Raw genomic sequence first — 22656 nt, forward strand, 5'->3', positions numbered from 1 at the left:
ACAGTGATTCCACAGTGATAGTAGTGACAGCTTCTGTGTTTTGGTCTCAGAGATTTTGGTACTTTCATTCTCTGTCAGTGTTTTTCTGACCCCCATGAAGGACATGTACAACTTGCCTCTATCATCAACTTATTTGGGAACTAGTTAAGCTGTCATCCCTGCTAACCTCTGGGAAAACTGCTAGAACCAAAGTATTACCAAGCATTCCTCTGTGTACACTTTGGTAGTATAGCCCAAGTCTTGCAAGGACCTTCTTCCCATTTTCCTCCCCTCTCCACATGAAACCTGTGTTGTGGGGGTGGGGTAGGTAGGGGATGGAACCATGTGGCAATAATCAAGCTGCTAAATTGCTGAGGTGGTTTTAATTGAAGTGTGAGAAGGAGGTTTTAAGGCAGGTAGACAACATCCTGTTGTTCTGGTGCTCCTCTCTCTTTTTTGCACATCTGGCCTAACTGGGAGTCAGGCGGTTGACTCGTGCATAGTAGCAGCAGCAGGAGCAGCAGCAGCATCCCTTCTGCTGTCCCACACCTCAGCCCGCCCAAGAGTCCACCAGGCCATGGACGCAGTGGCTGTGTATCATGGCAAAATCAGCCGGGAGACAGGGGAGAAACTCCTGCTCGCCACCGGTCTAGATGGCAGCTATTTGCTGAGGGACAGCGAAAGTGTCCCGGGCGTGTACTGCCTGTGTGTGCTGTGAGTATGTCGCGGTGGCTGGGTCCAGGGACTGCAGAGAGTGAGCACTGGCAGTGGGCATGAGTGGCAGGGGCAGGCAATATGTGGGCCACAGGAGCTGGTCGCAGCCTCTTCCACTGCCCACCCGATGCACCCTAAGGCTTATTTAGGTCCAGCCCAGGATTATGGTGGACCATGCTTTAGCTTAGTCCCCTTGCTAGGGATTTCACTCTCCAGAAAGTCCTCCCCAGTAACTTTTGGGGGCAGTGAATGCCACTTTGGGTGGGAAAACACAGCCTAGACTTTATCTTTGTTCTGAGAAATACCCAGGCTCCCGATTTCCATTTTGACCTCTAGTAGAGGCTGGCAAGGTAGAGCCCGGGGATGGTAGAGTGGCCAGATATGGGGCCAGCAGCTCCTGACAAAAGAAAAGTCTTCTCTACACCTCTCTTTAAATGTATTTGAAGGTGTCATCCCAAAGGAAGACCATCAAATTCAGGGAGGGGAAGAACACTGAGAAACCGAGTACATTACTTTAAGAATGCAATGTCAGTTAGGTAGGATGTTGAGAGGAGAATGTTTGTGAGTAAAACTGCCTTTCTGGATCTGTTTATTTAGCTTCCTTTAGAGAAGTTGTGTGTGGGACAGAACCCTTTCTTAATAAAAGTTAGGACAGACAATAGTTGTAAAAGACATAGAGGGAAAACACCTTTGTTATGAATTACTTTTGCCCTTTATCTAACCATGTTTTTGTCTAACGTCCTATTTCTAATCAGATGCAACTTCATCTTTGCTCTAGAGTCAGACAGACCTGACACTTAATCCTGTGCTAGTCCAATGCTAGGTTTGTGACCTCAGCAATTAACCTCTCAGTCTCTCAGTTTTCTTATCCATCAAATAATATTACTACCTACCTCATAGGATTGTGAGGATTAAATGCCATAATGCAGGTAAAAACTTTGGCACTGGACCTGAGACATAGTAAATATTCAGTAAATGTAAGCTATTATTATTATTATATTCCTTTTTTTTTCCCAGTCAATTTCTTTCAGTACTCATGGGGCATTTCTAAGGAAATAACCAGCTCAATTACATTTTGTCAGCATGATAAAAAAACACCCATGGAAACAGCTGCTTGCACAGTAGGTTCTAGACAGAAACAAAATAAGGGAAAATGCTTGGTAGTAATTTTGGTACCTAATGATGTACTGCAAGGTTTTGAAGTACCTTCTGAGTCAGTAAAGAAAGATTACACTGAGGCTGATAATAGAGGATTTTCATTGTTTACTTTATTTATTTTTTTAATGGTCAAGCCACGTTTGTGGTAACTCTCAGACCATGCTAAATACATTTATTATAAAGGCTTCAAAGGAAATAAATGGAAGCTGTTGAATTTCTTAGGCTCAGATCTTTATGTTGCTTATATTATTGTTTTTCCCAAGCAGAAACTGGGGAAGGTCAGTGAAAGCCAAGTAGTATTCTTAGGCCTTGTTATTATCAAAAGATGATGGAGGAGTGAGTGGGTCATGAAAGGGGCTTCTTTAGGAAAGCTGACAATGGAGGGCCCCTTAAGTTAGAGGTAAAAAATAAGGTACAAAAAAAGCCTGAGCAAGGGAGGGAGAACAGAGGACAGTGTGTAGCAGGATGCACCTCAGGCTTCAACCACACTGTCATCTTTTTTGTTTCTCAAGCTTGCCAAGCATGTTTCCCCCTTAGGGTCTTCGTCCTTACTGTTGCTCTTGCTTCTTTCCTCAGAGGGGACTTTCTTGATCACCTTATCTAAAATAAGTACCCTCTCCTTGTTCTTGTTATACTCTATTTTTTCTTCAAGGAGCTTTAAACTATCTGAGATTTGTTTGTTTACTTATTTATTGCTGGGCTCTCCTGCTAAAATGTAATCTCCATGAAAGTAGGGACATTGTCACCTGCAGCAGGAACATAGCCTGACACATAAAAAGCATCATGAAGCACATAATAGTCACTCAATGTATATTTTTGAATTAATGAATGAACTGTCAAAGCAAATGCTGTTCTTTACTACAAAGAGCTATGGACTGATATCAGGCCAGCATGTGGACTCCGGGGAAGTCTCTCAACTTCTCTGGGTCTTGGTTTACATATTTGTAAAGTAGCAGCAGTAATGTGTGCCCTGCCTTTTGCATAAGATTGCTGTTGGTATAATATGCAATATAGAAGGATAACTTTAGTCTTTTGCCCATTTAGGCCAAGATCACATATGGAATTAATTTAGGCAGGTGGGGAATTCTAAAACATTTATGTTTTCGCCCAAAGTGAATCTTGTATAAATGCAGTTTTTATGACTCTTGGTTCTCCATGCAAACCTCCTTATGAAGTAGCATAAAACAGCAGGCAAATTAGGAGTTCCCCGAGCATCTTTTGATGGACACACTGGGGCCTCCAAGTCTTAGATGGTGACTGTTAGACCACGCTGCAGAAGCAAGGCAAACAGATACATTGCCTTTTATAAGTTCTCAACTTTTTTGAGCCAAAGGTCCCTTTTGATAAACATAAACCTTTCATTCCCCCATTTAAGTACTATGCTGTAGTAACAAAATCACATTTTATTTTGAAATAGTCCATGTACTCATTTTAAACCAAAATGTATATGCTTATGATGTGCAGTAGGAATAACAATGTAAATGGTGTCATAGATACATGAACAACAAGGTATAGCTAACAAACATGCACTGATTATAGGGTTTGCTCAGAATAGTTTCTCATTCTATCTTTTGTTTACTCGCATTATCCAAGAAGGTTTGGTTGAGCCTCAGTTTCTATATTTTATTGTAGAAATAACACATTGCATATGCCTTCAAACTGTAAACGATACTTTCAAAATATGCTTGCTTCTTCCCCGAGTTCTGAACCCCCAGTCATGGCCTTTAGGTATGGCCTTTTTCTCTGTTCAGTTTTGGGAAACTGAATCTCATCAAATGCTAAGGAAGTTTTCCATTTATAGGACTGCACACCTTTATTTAAAATGAGAAGTTGTTCTTCTATTTTCAACAAGTAAATTTAGATTTTTGTGTAATAAGTTTCTTAAAAATAGTTCTTGATTATTCATATTATAGAAAATTTGAAAAATGTAGATAATGCAAATGAGGGGAAAACTGTCTATAGTTTTATAACCTAAAGACAATTATCATTGAATATTAAGTTGATTTTTCTCTATATATTAATTTAAAAATTGCTTTGTAAACACACATATGCTCTTACAATATTGTATTCTGATGTGTTTTCCACTTAACATGAAAAAAAAACCCATTTATATATAATGTTCTTACGAATGATTTTTAAACATTATTTTTAATGGCTGCATGATAATCCAGCCAATGATTGTACTATATTTTCCTTAACTAGTCATCTATTTTTAGACATGTGAATAATTCCATTCTTTTTGCTATTATAAATTGCATTATGATTCATATTTCAGTCCATACAAGTTTCCTTGTATTTGTAATTGCTTCTTTATAATGAATTTTAAAGATGAACAATTTCTAGGTCAGAAAACATGCACAGTTTAGGATTCTTTATGTATACATGATCACCAAATATTATTTTCCTAAATGGTTCTTCCAATTTATATATACTGTCACCAATAATGCATGAGAGTGTCTCACTGAACCTGGCCTGGAAATGGGTATTCTTGTTTTAAAAAAATTATCCTTCAAATTTGGTGTCTCACTCTTTATTTCATATTTCTTTGATTAATGATTGAATGTCTTTTATATGGTCAGTAAGCTGTTGTAGTTTCTTTGTGTACTTTACCCATTTAACCACTTGGATCTTTTTTACTTTTCTTAACACATTATGGGATTTTATATACTAATCATCTGTTGCAAGTATCTTTTCTCAGTTTGGTGTTTCCCAATACTTTTCTTTGATACATACAAAAAATTGACATTTCTAGTAATCAAATCCATCACACATTTTCTTGATGTTTGATTTCTTTCTTTGCTTCCCAGCTCAGAAAGTTCTTTCTCCTCCAGAGATGTCATAAAACTTCACTTCAGTTTTTGTTTTAAATTGATGGTTTGGTTAGTTTATATTTAACTATTTAATTCCATTTGGAATTTTATTTTAACATAGAGAAAGGATCTAATTTGCTTTTGTATTGAAATAGCTAACAGTTGTCCCAGTATAATTTATAAATAGAACTTTTCTTCCCCATTGATTTATTAGCCTACTTTACCATGTATTACATTCTTACATATAACAGTTATTGTTTTGCAACTATTTATTTGGTTCAATTAATCTATTTATTCTTGTATTACCAGCACTATAGTATTGTGGGGGCAGAAAAATAAATTTTTCTGCTTTTGTATTCACGTTAAGACGAATTTGTTAATTCATGCCCTTTGATATGAGAGAGCCCAGATTTTCCAGCCAGATTCTCTGGCCCATCCCAACTCTGGTCCTTAACTAGCTATTTTAACTTGGGGAAGTTACTTAACATTTGTATGTCTCAGGTTCCTTATCTTTGAAAAGGGAGATGGTGATAATAATAGTACTTACCTCATGGGATTATTTATGAGGACTATTGCATAAGTTAATATTTATAAAGTTAGCATGTAGTAGGTATTTGTTAATATAAATAAAAAATATATAAATAATTGCAATACAAAGTTAGATCATCATAGGAGTAAACAAATAAAACATGTGGTAGTTCAGGAGAAGAGATTATATTTGTTGTCAAGACTCATCAAAACTGGTATTACATAGTTTTGCCATCAGACTAGAAGCTGAATGAATTTTGACGGTTCTGAAAATTCAAATTCACTCTGAAAGAATGACGACTGGGCCATAGGAAGTTCAGGGACCTCTTGAATCAGAGTATAGTCTCAATAATGATGGCTTTGTATAGGCTATCATTCTTCTATACATAAAAGTTCTGAAATATTTGTCAAAAATTAGTTACATTATAATTGTGTCTTGAATTTTGCACGTAACATTAGTTTGTATAGACATAGACAGCATGGGTACTAGCTCGCTTTACTTGCAATGCCATGAAAGAGTCAGATGTAGCTAAAGTTTTTCTTTTGTGTTGCTCTTGAAGTGGTATAAAGAAGGAATTGATGTGGTCTTGTCTGTTCTAAACCAAGATCTGTCCCCAACACTGACCCTTTGAGAAAATAAGAAATAAGTCAGGTTGCTTTCTTCTTGTCCATTTCTATCCAGAACACATTTTTAAGGTTTGGGGGACACTTTTGGGGGAAAAAGTGAATTTTAATATCAGCAGGGACTGAGTCAACATATGCTTTGTAATCATTAAAATGCAAAATATTACTTAAAAATAATTGGCAACAATTATTCATTTCATAGATTTTTTTCATGATAAATTTTAAATTCCAGACTTATTAACAAGTCTAACAAAATGTTTGATGGAGGAGGAAAGTTAAAATTACACTACATTCTTGGTTTGTTTGTATTAATGGAAGGAGTCAGAGGAAAGATAATCCTAAAGGAGATGTAACAGTTTTGTAAAATGAATATAGCATAGGCTATATTTGTAATGCTCCAAGTAGCAATTTTGCTTCTTTTTCTTTAAAAAATGTTTTTAGTCACTTATATAACTTTATAGGAAACATTAATATGCCAGGATGCATTTATATTAGTTTAAATGTATTTCTAGTTTATATACATACAGGGACAGTTTTGAACAATTGTAATCAGAGTGACTTCTCCTTATGTCCACTTTTTTTTATATACCATCATTTTATATCAGCATAGTCCATGTGCTTACACAGTTTTTTTGAAAAACATAGGACCCTAATACCTTGGAATTTTGGTATGATTTTGAAATGTTCTTTCTGCTACCATTTTCTTATTTTGAGTAACATTCCTCATTTAGGGTTACTTACGTTAATTCCATTTTATTCACTATTAAAATAGAACTACTATGAAAATCTTTGTCAAATTGCTTTTGCCTTTTGATTCCTTGGAGTGTATGAAGATAAGCAAGGTCAATAGGTCACAAATATGCATGATTTTATTGCTCTTGTTATAGCTTGCCAATTTATTTGCTAAAACAGTGATTTTTTCCAGTGGACAAGGAGAGAGCACAAGTATGTTTAGTTTGAAAAATATTCAATATTTTAGTTTTATTTTATATTATAAAGTTATTGTTTCATAGTAAAAGCTGCAGAAAACAAAACTACAAAATCTTGTTGGGAAAGCAGGAGTAAATGTTTCAGAAACACTGCTCTCTGAAGACTGAAACAATTGAAAAAGCTTCAGCTTATATTTAAATAAAATTGCATTCTTAAAGCAAAGATTGATTGACTCTGGAGGAGATGACACAGAAGTGCCCTGGGTGAGTGAAAGAAGCCAGCTTGACTTTGAGGAAATTTCCATTAATATTCGCAATGAGATGTGGGTACTCTCTTTGCATTTTAATCACTTTAATGTTCTTAGAGATCCCCTGGAAATCTTATTAAAATGCAGATTCTGATTCACCATTTCTGGGGTAGGGCCTGAGATTCTGCCGTTCTAACAAGCTCCCAGGTGATGCCAATGTTATTACCCTGGGAGCATAATTTGAATTGCGCTCTTTAAATCTCTTCCATCCATGACATGTGACAGCGAGAGTTGACTACCGGGGATCCTTCCTTGGTCAGTTACTGCAGCGACTTAAAAGTAGAAGAGATGAACTGCTGGCTTATCTGAGGGGTGAAACAATTTTGCTCATTCAGAAATTTGAGGGGTTGGGGAGTAGGAAATTGTTAATATTAGATGGGTTAATCATGAGAAGTTTTATGTGTCACCGACACCAGATTGTTCAGAGACTGAAGGAGGTAAGGACTTTTGAAGTGGTACTTAGGTTCCTGCTGCTTAACTGAAAGTGAGATAAGATCAGATTCGTTAGGAAACAATATTCAAAACAGACTCTTTATTTTGACTAAATGAGGCTGAATGGTAGTAGGAAAATAGATTCATTGTAGTTTTGAGAGACCCACTATTTTAGAAAGTGGAAAACCAGTTACTTAAATTTTTGCTTGCATTGTTGCTGAGATTTTATATAATGCTTTTCTACATCACATTTTAAATGGTACTGAATTATTGCTATTAATCACTTCCTATAGGGAAAATAGAACTAAGGATCTATGCTACTTCCCTGCTTCTATTTCCATTTTGCTGTGTGACTTTAAGAAAATCATTTCAAGCCTATATTTCAAGTTCCCATGATGAAAAACGGAAATCAAAGCTCTTGCTTTGTTCCCTGTAGAGTACTTATTGAAATCAGTGGGCTTTGAGGTAGATTTCGATTGCTTAAAAAAACACAATGCTTTAACAATATAATGTTTTATATTTATTTAGCATATTATACATATGCATATATTAACTTATTTTATATATGATCTAAATAGTCTAGCAAACCTTCATAACAAAAATGAAACATTTCCTGTAATCATACCAGCAATTAAATTGATTTTTTTTTTTTTTTTTTTTTTTTTTTTTTGGTTTCACGAACTAAATGAACCTGATTAGAGTGTTTTCTTTTTCTTTCTTTTTTATTTTTGGTGCCTTAGGTAATCAGTACCGATGGATATTGATTAAATATATAGTAATTTAATCCACATATTTAAAGACTTAGTTCTAAAGGGGGTTAATGGTAAATGAGGTCAGTTACACAAGGATGACCTTCTGCTTGGAATGCTTTAGAATCATCTGTTCTTTTAAGTTTAAACACACTTATTTTTACTGAGTTTAGCATGTATTCTAACCAAAGATCTATATTGACCTAAATTTGTGCCTAAGAACAACAATCAGAAAAAGTCTTAAATAAAACTGTTGATCTAGATTCAGATTCATAATGTAAAATAATTCAGAATAAAGTTTATCTTACTTTTCTATGAAGTAGAAATTTATTAGGCAAATTAAGTAGCATTACCATATATACTAAAATGCAATAAATATTCTGTATATATTATAGTGTGGGGATCAAGACCTGGGACTCTAGAGTCAAAGAGGCCTGATTCAAATCCATCTTTGCTGCTTGATCTCTAGTGTGACTTTGGTTACTTAACTTCTCAAAATTTCAGTTTACTCATCTATAAAATGAATTTCACAATATAAAGCTCATAAGATTGTTGTGGGGTCCAAAATAGATAATGCATATGCTGTGTACTAAGTTGTGCTCCCATAAAATTCATATGTTGAAGCCCTAACACCCAATGTGACTGTATTTGGAGATAGTATATTTAGGAGGTAATGAAGGTTAAATAAGTTCATGAGAGTAGGTCCCTAATCCAAGAGGACCTTATAAGAAGAGGACCATATAAGAAGAAAAAGAAGAGAGAGAGATCTCTCTCCATGCATGCACACAAAGAAGAGGTCATGTGAACACACAACAAGAAGGTGACTGCCTACAAGCCAAGAGAATAGGCCTCAGAATGAAACTTATATTGCTAGCACCTTGATCTTGGATTTCCAGCTTCCAGAACTGTAAGAAAATAAATTTATTTTGTTTAAGCCACCCAGTCTACAGTATTTTGCTATAGCAGCCTGAACAGACTAATACAGATTTTGGTACCAAGAAGTACAGTGTTGCTGTAACACCTAAAAATATGGAAGTGGCTTTGGAACTGGGTACTTGGTAGAGGCTAGAGGAGTTTGGAGGTGAATGCTAGGAAAAGCCTCCATTGCCATGAATACAATATTGGTAGAGCTGTGAATGTTAAAGGTCATTCTGGTGAAGTCTCAGAAGGAAATAAGGAACATGTTATTGGAAACTCGAAGAAAGGCCATCCTTGTTATAAATAGCAAAGAACTTGGCTGAACTGTGTTCTGGTGTTTTGTGGAAGGCAGAACTTGCAAATTGGATATTTAACAGGAGAGCTTTCTAAACGAAGTATTGAAGGAATGGCTTTGTTCCTCCTGACTGCTTATAGTAAAAGGCAAAGAGGGAGAGATGAATTCAAGAAGGAATTGTTAAGCAAAAAGATACCAGAACTTAAAGATTTGGGAAATTCTTAGCCTACCCATACGGTAAAAAGTGGAGAAAACACCAAGGGTGTGGCTGGACAATCACTCCTTAAGAAGGTTACCCATGTTATTAACTAGCCATTTTACCAGAAGCCAGAAATAGTGTTTGGACCAAAGCATCAGAGACACTGTCAGTTTGAATCAAAGGGAACAGGACAGGACAATATAGAAATTTGTTTGCAAACGTGGTTTATCTTTCAAGAAAAAGGAAGAATGACTCTGAAGGCGATTCAGAGATTATCAGGGATGTCACTCCCACCACCGGCCCAGTGTTCACAGTACAAGGGGGCAAGTCTGCTTCCATCTATGTTTCAAAGGTAGGATCAGAGCCCAACAGAGTTGAGTGGGCAGCCCTCCCCCCCTCAGCTGTGAGGGTGATAGTGTCACCTCGTATGCCTGGAGGGCAGAGCATCAATCCAAAGAGGATTATTCTCAAGCATTAAGAAATTGGCCTTGTGAGGTTTTAGACTTGCTTGGAAATGGTCATCCTTTTTTTCCTTCTTTTTTCCCCCTTTTGGAATGGAAATGTCTGTCCTATGCCTGTCCCACCATTGTATTTTGGAAGCACACAACTTGTCTAGTATCACAAGTTCACAGCTTAAGAGGAATTTTTCCTCATGATGAATCATACCCCAAGTCTCGCCCAAATATGATTAAATCATATTTAGATGAAACTTTGGACTTTAGACTTAAGAGTAGATGCTGGAATGAGTTAAGACTTTGGGGGCTGTTGGGATAGAATAAATGTATTTTGAATGCGAGAAGGATGTGAATTTTGGGGTACCAGTGTGGAATGCGTTGGACTGAATCATGCCCCACTCAAATTCATATGTTGAAGCCTAACCCCCAATGTGGCTGTATTTGGAGATTGGTCTTTAGGATGTATTTAATATTAAATGAGGTCATAATGGTGAGGCCTTAATCCAATAAGACTGGTGGTCTTACATGAAGAAGAAAAAGAGAGAGAGCAATCTCTCTCCACACATGTTCACAAAGAAGAGGTTACATGAGCACATAGAAAAAAGACAGCCACCTACAAGCTAAGAGACGAGGCCTCACGATGAAACCTCTGTTGCTGGCATCTTGATCTTGGACCTTCAGCCTCCAGAACTGTGAGAAAATAAATTTTTTGTTTAAGCTACCCAGACTATGGTGTTTTGCTATAGCAGCCTGAGCAAACTAATAAAGCATATAAAACTCTTGGTATGTAGTAGAAATCCACTATATAGATATGTAATCTGCATATACACTAAGTAATGAGGGAGAAGTTTATTTATCTGAAAGGACAAGGAGTTTTCAAGTACTTTAGCAGGACTCCTTTATAACTCAAATTGTTCTTACTCATACTTTATAATGCATTATAAAGTAACATATAATAGTAGTATAGGAATATAGTATTATATTTATAATTAATATTATTATTACTATTATTTTAAGTGGGCCTGATAGTACCTTAGCCCAGTGAAATGTTTTCACCTTAAGGCTCTATATGTACTTAAAATAACAACACTGCATTTTGTTAGACCTATTTAATAATTCACAATTTTTACCGGTTACGACAGGTCTCTAGTTTCTTTCTGTCCAAACTTTCTCTCAACTCGACAAATCTTTAGAAGTGTGAGCTCCCACAATTTTTTTTTAAAGGAAAAGATAAAGAAGATTTACTGGAAGCTGTGATTAGCCAGATATAATATGCAAGCAAGTTAGATTCCCAGGCTTTTCTTCCTATGAATGTCATGGTGCCACATATGTGTATCCCAGTATATGTAACATTTATATGTAATAGTTAAGTTCAAATTTAGAGCACGCATTGTTCTTTTGGAATTTTTCAGTAATAGAGTTTATTCTTTCACAGGTATCAAGGTTACATTTATACATACCGAGTGTCCCAGACAGACACAGGTTCTTGGAGTGCTGAGGTATATAACTCTTTTATTTATTTTTACTTCTGTGTATCTTGGGGAAATGTTTGTAATTTTGGCGGGTTTTGTAAAAAAGCTTTCAAATCCTACATTCCCAAAATATTCACCAGGTTCAAAATTACTAAAGCTCCAATCCAAAATTGTTCATGGATCATTTAGAAGCCTTTAGAGAGTTTTGGTCTTAGTTCTTTTTAACCACCATTGTATAGAGTGGTCTCACTTTGGGGAAAAGATTTTTAAAAAGTTGAAGGATTGTGTCAAACTTTTAGTGCTGCCAATGTAAGCATACGGTGGCAAGTTCTTGAACCTAATTGCCATACCTCATATATAGTTACATGCTACGTTATTTACCATAGGAACTCAAAGAAGGGAGAATTTTCCAAGTATTAGAGTAATCTGGGCTGCTCTACGTGGAGGCAGGACTCCCAGCTGAGCCATGTGTGAAGAACATGGAGAGGTGGAACAGAGATAGAGGAAACATTGCAGCGGTTTTTAAACTATGCTCTGCACAATCCTAAGGTTCTTCTACCTGGGTGCCTTGGGGATGTCTGGGGATGGCAGAGGCAGAGAAGGATATGAGTGGATATGCTTTTGGGCCCACAATTTCTCTTTAATCTGAGCAATTCCCCTTTATTTTGCTTATCAACTGGGACTCTGAGTAAGATTTCATTAGAAAAATGGGTTTTGATGGCTTTGAAAACATTTGGAAGTCACTGTAACATTGCAAGAAATGCCCATAGAATTCCTGTATTCCTGTATATGAGAGTAGTATATCATGTATCACCAATGTAGAGGTCTCTACAGCTGAAACTTTTGACCTCAAATGCTTTCTCTGATTTCTGATTCCTTAAAACAGTCCGTCTTAATTATGAGCTGCTTGAAAATATATGAGGCATGGCAGTTAGGTTTGAAAACTTGTCACCGTATGCTTGCATTGGCAGCACTGTACAAACAGCACAGTAAAGTTTCATAACCTTGGTATGTCATGTCTCACAGCTGTGCTCATGTTGATGTGTGGTGGTGTTGAGTGGTGTTCATTATTGTTGTTGCATGTTTTTGTGTGCCGTTGTGAGAATGTCTGAGCTTGAATTAGAGCAATGAACAAACATTACATTTCTTGTTAAACTTGGCAAGAGTGGAAGTGAAATCAGGGACATGTTAGTGCAAGTTTATGGGGATAATGCCATGAAGAAAATGGCAGTGTACAAATGGATTAAATGTTTGTCTGAGGGGAGAGAATGCGTCACTGATGAAGAGAGGTCAGGGAGGCAAGTAATGAGCAGAACTGACAAAAACCTTGTAAACATTCAATTGTGTGTCAAAATTATTGGTTGACTGTGAGAAGCATAGCAGACCAAGTAAACATCGATAGAGAAACAGTTAGGAAAATCTTAACTGAAAATCTTGGCATGAGAAAGGTGTGTGCAAAAATGGTCCCGAAGGAGCTCACCGATGAACAACAGCAGAGTTGGAGATTGCAACGACCTTTTGGAGAGGCAAGAGGATGTTTTGGGCCATGTTATCACTGGTGATGAAACATGAGTGTACCAATACAACTCTGAAACAAAGCATCAAAGTGCACAATGGAAGTCAGCCAAATCTCCAAGACCAAAAAATTTCTGTCAGTCCAAATCAAGAGTGAAAACAATGTTGCTAACCTTTTTTGATATCAGAGGGATTATTCATTATGAATTTGTACCAATTGGACAAACAGTTAACCAGTGTTACTATTTGGAAGTGCTGAAAAGGCTGCATGAAAAAGTTAGACGAAAGTGACCTGAACTTTTTGCCAACAATTCGTGGCTCTTGCATCACGACAATGCACCAGCTCACACGGCACTGTCTGTGAGGGACTTTTTTGCTAGTAAACAAATAACTGTATTGGAACACCCTCACTACTCACCTGATCTGGCCCTAAATGACTTCTTTCTTTACCCAAGGATAAAGGAAATATTGAAAGGAAGACATTTTGATGACATTCAGTACATTAAGGGTAATATGACATCAGCTGTGATGGCCATTCCAGAAAAAGAGACCAAAATTGCTTTGAAGGGTGGACTAGGTGCTGGCATTAGTTGCATAGCTTCCCTAGGGGAGCACTTCAAAGGTGACCATAGTGATATTCAGCAATGAGTTATATACCACTTTTTCTAGGATGAGATTGCAAACTTAATTGTGATACCTCATAAATGTTAATACCCACCTCTATTAATAACTCAATCTATGCATTAATGAAATTCTAAAGCCTAGACATAAAAAAATTAAAACAGCTCTAACTTTTACAAATTCATCAGTAAACTAGAAAGCACAAATTGCAAGCTACAAATGTTTTGAACTACTGAGATGAATTAGGGCAAATTTTCACACACACTGTTGCTTTATTTATATTAGTTTAATTAATACTGCAATACTAATTAGAGGAAAAGCAGTACCATTCTAATCAAAACTATTTATGCTTGTTTATTTTTAAAAATTCTCTGCATCACTGTGGAGATGATTAAATAAGAAATTAAATTTCATTTATTATGAAGAATATTTGTATATGATGTACACACATATATTTGTGTAAAATTTGAGCAGAAATAGCTCTTTTCCCTACATAAGTAGCCTTCAGTGGCTGAAGAGTATTCTTTATGGAAAGGATCTTAAACTATTAACCTTGTCTTCAAACTTGTTTTCTTCCATTTCAAGTATATCATCATATGCAGATTATTACATGCTTGTGATCATATTAAGGAAGAGAGGGCTTATTGACTATAAATACTCTCTCATTCTGTTGTCTGGTCTCACCCTGTTTATGTAATAATTTTGTAATTCTCTGCACAAAGAGAGCAGAAGATTGGCATATTTTCTCCAAAGGGAAAACAGTTTTAAAAAACTCTTTAGATTTATTTTTGAAATGAACATTGCATTTTTTCTGTCTGCTAAATTTGCCTTCTTAGTTATGGTTTTGCTAAGGTGAATATTAAACTAGTGTGTATTCTCAGAGCTCAATAACCTGAGTGGAAGAAATTTCTCTAGAGCTTATTGAAGACCAGCTGTGATTCAAAACATGTTTCCATGGATAATTAGGAGATGAAAACATGGGAAACATGCAAATTTGAACAATAGTTGAGTTCAGTGACAGGATGGGAGTTGTCAGTGAGTGGTACAATTATTGTGGTAAACATATTAATATTTTCAAAATTGGGTAAATGACAGATATTTACATGTTTTTTGGAACAGTGCCTTAGTTTGCCACACTGCAGGAAAAATCATGGCAGTAGCATTCCATCCTCTGTGCAAAGATTATGCTAAAATTCTAGGTAAGTCTGAGATTTGTTTCAAAGAGTGGAATAAAATTGAACCCTGGATCCACTGAATTATGAATGACAAATATTATGTCAATTCATTGTCTAGTGTATTAACTGTTTTCATGTGACTTAGGCTAAAATTTTGCTAAATTGTTAATTCAGAGAATTCTACATACAGTCACATATCATTTATCAATATGTGCATTGCCAGAAGTAAATTGTAAAAACTGTATTAACCTCCCCCTGCTGACTTCGGTTCCTTTGGGCTTTTCTGGATATTTGATCATCAGTAGATCAGTAGATCCTAAATAATTTTACTTATTAACCTAAGCAAAACACTTATAAATGAAATCAGTTATTTGCCAAAGAAACATTCATCCCAAATTCAAATTGCTTTTATATATCCAGTGCTATTATTTCTCCCTGTTAGCATGGATAATCAAGTGTTAACTATGTATAAGTCCCCAGAAAAAAGATACTTCTGTTGACAGATGGTTTTACAAGCCACAAGAACAGCTAAAGGGATGTGTGGTTTCAAATATTTCCACACTGAAGGAGTTTCTTTTCAATTGATGACTCTAACTTCACCAGAATCTGTTACCAGAATCTGTTTGGTCTAGTACTGATGATCTGAAAGGCAAGAGACTAGGTCCTGGGATCTAGAGCCATTTCTGCCTCTGGTCATCTGTGGGACCTTGGGCAAGCTGAACTATCTCTTTGTATTTCCATTTTTTAAAAAAAGTTTTTATTGGGGAATATTGGGGAACAGTGTGTTTTTCGAGGACCCATCAGCTCCAAGTCAAGTTGTTGTTGTTGTTTTCAATCTAGTTGTAGAGGGCGCAGTTCACTGTCCCATATGGGAATCGAACTGGCAACCTGGGTGTTAGGAGCATTGCACTCTAACCAACTGAGCCAACCAGCCATCCCTGTATTTCCATTTTTCAATCTGTCAAATGAGAAAAAACCAAATCAGCCAATAACTGCCCAAATCTGAGGAACTAGTAGGGGCAAAAGATAGGAAAGTGCTTTGAAAATGAAAGTCCTTTAAGGAAAATAGAAGGAGTTATCTTGTACAAATCACCTGCTTTTGCAATTTGGAGATTCTATCTTGGAGCCAAATAACTGTTTGGACCCCCAAAATAATGGCCATGTTATTTTGGATGAGGTAGAGTTCTGGGAAGGTGTTTTGATCGTAGGGGTGGAGGTGAGTGCAAGAGTGTTCTACACTTACAGACACTCCTAGCTGTGTGAGATTATGAATGGACACTAATTTAAAGCTCAAAAGAACTTTCCCTGTGCTTTCTTTTTTATTTTATTTATTTATATTTTTTTATTAAATTTATTGGGGTGACAATTGTTAGTAAAATTACATAGATTTCAGGTGTACAATTCTGTATTACATCATCTATAAATCCCATTGTGTGTTCATCACCCAGAGTCAGTTCTCCTTCCGTCACCATATATTTGATTCCCCCCTTACCTTCATCTCCCACCCCCACCCCCCTAACCTCTGGTAACCACTAAACTATTGTCTGTGTCTATGAGTTTCTGTTTCTCATTTGTTTGTCTTGTTCTTTTGTTGTTTTTGGTTTATATACCACATATCAGTGAAATTGTGACAACATGGATGGATCTTGAGAGTGTAATGCTGAGCGAAATAAGTCAGACAGAAAAAGCAGAGAACCGTGTGATTTCCCTGTGCTTTCAATGAAAAAATTACCCCAGTGTAGGAAATGGCTGAGAGTTACTATGGACAATGTGCTATCTTCAGCTTTTAGTCTAGTTGGCAGAAGTCTGCATGCCAGCTTTCACATTTTCTTATTAAAGGCTAATAAATAGCTCCCACCTCAAAAATCTTCCAAGTGGAATAGTTGAAAAACAACTTTCTAAAAAAAAAAAAAAGCTAGTCGTTGTTCAGTTGCTTATAGCAATACTATTTTATTTCATGTAAAATGACAGTTTTGAGCTAATGCCTAAAGCTTGTCTCATAAGCTTTTGCAGGAAATTATTGATTTCCAGCTGTGTCTTTGCAAGAGAATTGATGTCAGGAAAGGAATACATTTTAATAGTCACCTACAAATAATGATCTCTTCAAAAACGGAAAAACAAACAGACAAAGGTGACCTTTTATAATCTTTCATTTTCGTGTCATAGACAAAACCTTGTCACAGTGAAGTGTTGACTGAGAGAGTAATTTGGGGGAGGATATGGAAGTTTCTCAAGGAGGAAAAAATTTAATGTGAAGAATGAGGCAGGACATATTGTGAGGTGAGTGTATAGGGCTAACTAGCCATGCGTTGTGTGTATCATAACAGTCAATTTTAATTTCCTGTGTAGCATTTTATACTGTGGGTTGATGACAGGGAGAATGCATTGTTTGTTTTTGGTTATTCAGGCTTTCTGTTAATGACCTGTAGGATCTGTGTTTTTTCTGTGTTTAACTGCATCTTCTCTGTTGGTGAATTCATTGTGGGTAATGGCCTGTACACCCTTAGAGTTCAGGATGTATGATGGGTAGCAGGCAGGAAAGGCAAAGCAATGAGCAAGAGTTTGTGCAAACTCCCTTGGGAGAACTGAAATGACAGCTCATTAGCTCCTCTTGCAGGGAAATTCAGCCAACCAAAGTAAGCTCTTCTGGAATGCTGTTTTTAATTCTTCCTTATGTTTTCAAACATTTGAACAAGTTACATAAATGTTACCTCTCTTTCACTTTTGTAGGCCTTTTTGTATCATTATAAGGTAAGTGAATAATTTGCTTGGATTTTATTTTCCAGACAGCACCCGGGGTACATAAAAGATTTTTCCGGAAAATAAAAAATCTCATTTCAGCATTTCAGAAGCCAGATCAAGGTATTGTAATACCTCTGCAGTATCCAGTTGAGAAGTCCTCAGCTAGAAGTACACAAGGTACTACAGGTATGTTTTACTGCTAATGTTTCAAAATTTATTTTAATTACACTTGACATATAATATTATATTAGTTTCAGATGTATAACATAGTGATTCAACATTTATATACCTTATGAAGTGATCACCATAAGTCTAGTAACCATCTGTCACCATACACAGTTATTACGATATTATTAACTATATTCCCTATGCTGTACATTCCATCCCTATGACTTATTTTATAACTGGAAGTTTCTGCTTCTTCATCCCCTTCCTTTTCTGCCCAGACTCCCACCCTACTGTTAATTTTTGACAGGGTTTGGTAGTTCAGGGTTATGAGTCAACCTATTCATAAACATATAGGAAGTTCTACAAGAAAAATGCAATGAGAAAGTAGATGTAGCTAGCAAATCAAGTGAGAGGAGACTAATAATATGCTATGATTTCAATATGCTCTGCTAAACTTTTAATAAAACTCTGCAAAAATATGAAAAATTCTATTAGCCTATAACATTTAAACTCTCTTGTTCCACCTTGTTCTCCCCAGTCCCTTTTGTCAGTACTTAATTACCATTTCACTTCACTAATTTAGACACAAATAATTTGAAAGATGGGATAACTCAGAGAATACATGGGTGTTTTTACCTTTGCTTAGTAAACTGTATTTTCCCTTCAGGGATGGAAAAGCTAATGTTAGCCTGGCCCATGTGATCCTGATTTATGAATTTGTGGTACTTGAATTAATGAAATTTTATTGTGGCAAAGGAAATGAATTAATAGGCTTTATTATTCCACAGGAACAAATTCTTACATTTCCTGAGCAAAGTTATTTTAGTGTATGTGTCAAGCTAACAACTGAATACTAGAAAATGTCTGAAGCTATCAGCTATGTAATTATTTACTCATCTATTGAAAAAGGTCAATCATTTGTTTGGAGTAAGAGGATATGCCTAATTGAAACAATAAGTATTTATGATAAAAGAAAATGAGTTGTTATATTCTTTTTGGACAGGGACCGAGGCTTAGGCATAAACTGACAATTAAACTCAAGTGGTAGATTAAATTAATGAATAGTTGACTTTTATAATAGAAATGGAAATAGAACTCCAATTTACAAATTGACTAATTGTTCTTTTCTGCTCACTATTCCATTCTTTATAGTTCAGTTTTAAATACTAGTTGCTTGAGCTGTACCATTGGGTTGTATCTCTGTGAACTTTATGCAGTTGGAAATTTAATGATTATAAGTTCAAGTTAGCCTGTAATTTTAATAGCTTGTAAGTTTATCTTCTCTTGATTTTTGTTATTACTTTTGTTTAGGGAGAAGAGAAGATCCTGATGTCTTCCTGAAAGCACCGTGAAAAAAAAATAAAACACTTTGTACTTATGTTCAATAATTTAAATACATGCTAAGTCTTATATATTGTAGATAATACAGTTCAATGAGCTACAAATGCATTTCTAAAACAATCATAGTTCTGTGATGGAAGCATCTAGTATGATGTAAAAGCTGAAATGGACTTTGCAGATAATGAGGAGCAGGGAAAAGTAATTCCACAAGTTATTTTCAGTTATATATTTACAAATGGGAAACAGTTTAAAACATAGTGATGCTTTATAAAAGATTAATGTTAATTCTTGTCAAATATAAATAAAAACAATCCTCAGTTTTTCTCAAAAGCACCACTTTTACTGAAACATTTGACAGCACTGATTTTTAAATGTCTTATATGGCGGATAGCTGGTTTGTGTTGTTCACGTTTGTCATGTGTCATTCTACATTAGACATTATGCTCTCCACTAGCTATGGTGTTGTAGGCTGTTTTGGGATTTGTGAAGCTGTTCACTGTGTGCTAAAACAGGAACTAGACAAAGAGTGAATAATTTCTGTTTAATTCTGAAAGCAACCTTCTTGCCATTGTTCTGATGTTGGAGAGTAAAATCCACAGACCAATCTGGAGTTTAAAAATCCCATAATTTAAAATATGTTATAAATGTTTATTACAGTTGATGCTGCAGGATTCGAAATTATATGGTGAATCTGATGAAGTGGACTTGACTTTTCATTTACTTCTGTCTGCCCCAATTTTTGCTACTCCTGTAAAACCTCATTTTGAAGGGGAAGCTTCAGCAACTGCAGCTTTTCAGCTGTGGCTCAGGAGTAGCTGATTTATGAGCAGTCTCCCTGTTAGGTAGCCCTACAGACCACTGGAAGGAAAGCTTATGGTTACGTAAATTTTTAACAACTCCAAGTGATTGCAACCTAAGTGTGAACCAAGATTTTACACAATGATGCAGATTTGTATTTTCTTCTCACATTTTATGTTTTCATGACTCTTGTGATTTGATTATATGTCAAGTTGCTTCAGGGCTCATAGAATTCATTCACTCAACACACACAATAGGCACTGGGTTAGAAAAGTAAAAATACACCTGGTCCCTGTGTTCAAGCAGCTAACTACTAGTTGGACAAGAAAATAGTACGAATAAAAGACAGAAAAAAGTAACAAGACAAGAAAATAACAATAAAGGGTGATAAGTACATGGTAGGGTGGCAAGTGAGGTTCTCAATCCATAGGTACATCTATCTTTAGGGGCAGAGTGAATCAACACAAATGCTCTGGTCCATGGTTCAGAGGAAAAGCCTGTTTTATTGTAAACTAATAATTTGGAATTCTGGGTTGTACATGAGTGGTGGTGAGCTTGGTAAATAATTAGTGAACTGCCAAGAGACAGAGCTACTCTCCATGTGCTGGCAAGATGTGACTTCTGAAGATTTAACATGGATGCTATGGAAGTGCAATAATTTATTGTGGGCCGTTTACCATTTCTAGAAGTAAAAGGATCACTTTAACTTGTAAAGGAATTCAGAAAGTTGACTTTAAAAATAAAATATATATGTTTAGATTTTTTGAATTATTTGTAGCTTGGGTTTAAATTTTAATAGGGGTAACTACTATTTGTACACCAATTTTTTTATTCTGAAATAATCCTAAACATATGAATTATGTTTGCCTGTTCCTATACCAGAGCCTTTTCTGATAAAGCTTTTTTGAATCATCAATGGTCTTTCATATTTTAATAAAGTATTTGAAAGCTTTGTTTACCTAATTTGTCTTAAAATATTTCTTTAAAAATATTTAGATAGGAGCTATTCATATATTAAATAAAACATTGATGAGGAAGGATCCACAATGGCAGAGTAGATAAATTTTGTGCTTGCCTCCTCCATTGACCACATTAAAATTACAACTAAATTATAGAAAAATTAACCTGGAGAAACATATGAAATCTAGCTGAACAGAAGATTTATAACTAAGGATACAAAGAAGAAGCCTCATCGAGACTGGTAGGAGGGGCAGAGATGCAAGATGGGCTGGCCCCACACCTCTGAGTGGTGGTTGAGAATTGGGAAGGAAATCTCAGTCACATAAGACCCCCCACACCTGGAGGAGTGAGGGATCCTAGTCCCACACTGGGATCCGCAGCTCAGAGCACCAATGCCAAGAAGAAGAACATCCACAATATCTGGCTGTGTAAAACAGTGGAGATTCTGACCAACTGGGTGGGATGGAAGGCTGTGGGAAACCCAGACGTCCTCTTAAAAGGCCTGCACACAGACTCACTTGCTCACAGGCACTTGTCTGTGATCTGGCAGAGGGACAGTGACGTGGAAGGTGTTAGAGACATATGAGGAGAGACTGAGTTGTATGTCTTCAAGGCGAGGACAAGAGGGACAGTCCCTGTGTAGAATCCTCCTCCCCTGTAGCTGGCAGGTGGGGGCCATCTTTCCTGTGTTGAGCGCTCCCCACACAGCCAAATCTCAATCTAAATTGCCCTGGTGAGCTCCATTCACTCCACCCTGGTCACTCCCTCAGACCCCACCCCACCCCACCCAACTCACATACCACATGAAGCTGTATCAGCGACTGAGCCTCATGGGAGCCAGCAGGCGGCAGCAGGTCTCTGGGAGTCCTGGGATTTTGCAAAGCTACCTCAGTCCCAATACTGGTGGCAGCCGTCCTCCGTTCCCAACATGGCCTCTCCCATGCGCCTCCTGGTTTAGCACAGGCAGTGACCAATTGTGGGCCACTTTGTAGTTCCTACTAGGTAGTCCCCAACCAGTCACAGGAAATGGCTGGCCTGGGACTGCACTGGAGCCCCATTCAAGAGTCACCAGAACCAAAATACCTGGAGGTCATCCTCAGATAAGAGGAGAGCACCTCCCAATTAGCCCCACAAGCTGCAAACCCAAAGGGCAGTCTCAACAGACACCAAAACCCACTAGAGCAAATCCCACGCCATGGGGTAAGCCTCCTGCACAGCTGCTCGTAAGCTTTGGACATAGCCAAACCCCACAGCCTGTAAGCCTGAGGGTCTATTCCACCCACTTACATGCCAATAGTAATCAAGGCTCAACTATAACAGGTGGACACACACAACCTGCACAAGGGACATTCCTGGAGCACCTGGTGAAGGTGACTATGGAGACAATGCCACCAGGCCCCACAGGGCACCTACCACTTAAGGACACCTGGCCAAGACTTGGAGACATAGTAGCTCTACCTAATACATAGAAACAAACACAGAGAGACAGCGAAAATAAGGGAAAAAAATGAAATACACCCCAAATTAGAAAACAGGAGAGAACTCCGGAAAAAGAACTAAACAAAATGGAGGCAAGCAACCTACTAGATACAGAGTTCTAAACAATGGTTATAAGAATGCTCAAGGAACTTAGGAAACGAATAGATGAACTCAGGGAGAACTTCAGCAAAGAGGTAGTAAGCATAAAAAAGGACATAGAAACAATAAAAGAGAACCAGTCAGAAATGAAGATCACAATAACTGAAATGATGAATGCACTGGAAAGT

The 22656-nt window shown here is 36.8% G+C and overlaps 1 protein-coding gene across 1 annotated transcript; it reads left to right on the forward strand.

Moving 5' to 3' along the window:
• Window positions 1-419: 419 nt before the first annotated feature.
• SH2D1A (SH2 domain containing 1A) lies at window positions 420-20893 on the forward strand. The gene is made up of 4 exons (XM_019719698.2): window positions 420-693; window positions 11534-11597; window positions 17668-17809; window positions 19103-20893. Exons 1-4 carry the CDS (start codon window positions 557-559, stop codon window positions 19141-19143), a joined length of 384 nt encoding a protein of 127 aa, XP_019575257.1. The 5' UTR covers window positions 420-556; the 3' UTR covers window positions 19144-20893.
• The last annotated feature ends 1763 nt before the right edge of the window (window positions 20894-22656 follow it).

Source organism: Rhinolophus sinicus, chromosome X (assembly GCF_036562045.2).
Source record: "Rhinolophus sinicus isolate RSC01 chromosome X, ASM3656204v1, whole genome shotgun sequence".
NCBI lineage: Eukaryota > Metazoa > Chordata > Mammalia > Chiroptera > Rhinolophidae > Rhinolophus > Rhinolophus sinicus.

Excerpts from the sequence above, each read along its gene's own strand:
- SH2D1A (XM_019719698.2), top strand. The coding sequence starts at position 557 with ATGGACGCAGTGGCTGTGTATCATGGCAAAATCAGCCGGGAGACAGGG. Across the intron at positions 11,598-17,667 it reads CAGGTTCTTGGAGTGCTGAG|ACAGCACCCGGGGTACATAA; the intron begins GTATATAACTCT and ends TTTATTTTCCAG. Across the intron at positions 17,810-19,102 it reads AAGTACACAAGGTACTACAG|GGAGAAGAGAAGATCCTGAT; the intron begins GTATGTTTTACT and ends ACTTTTGTTTAG.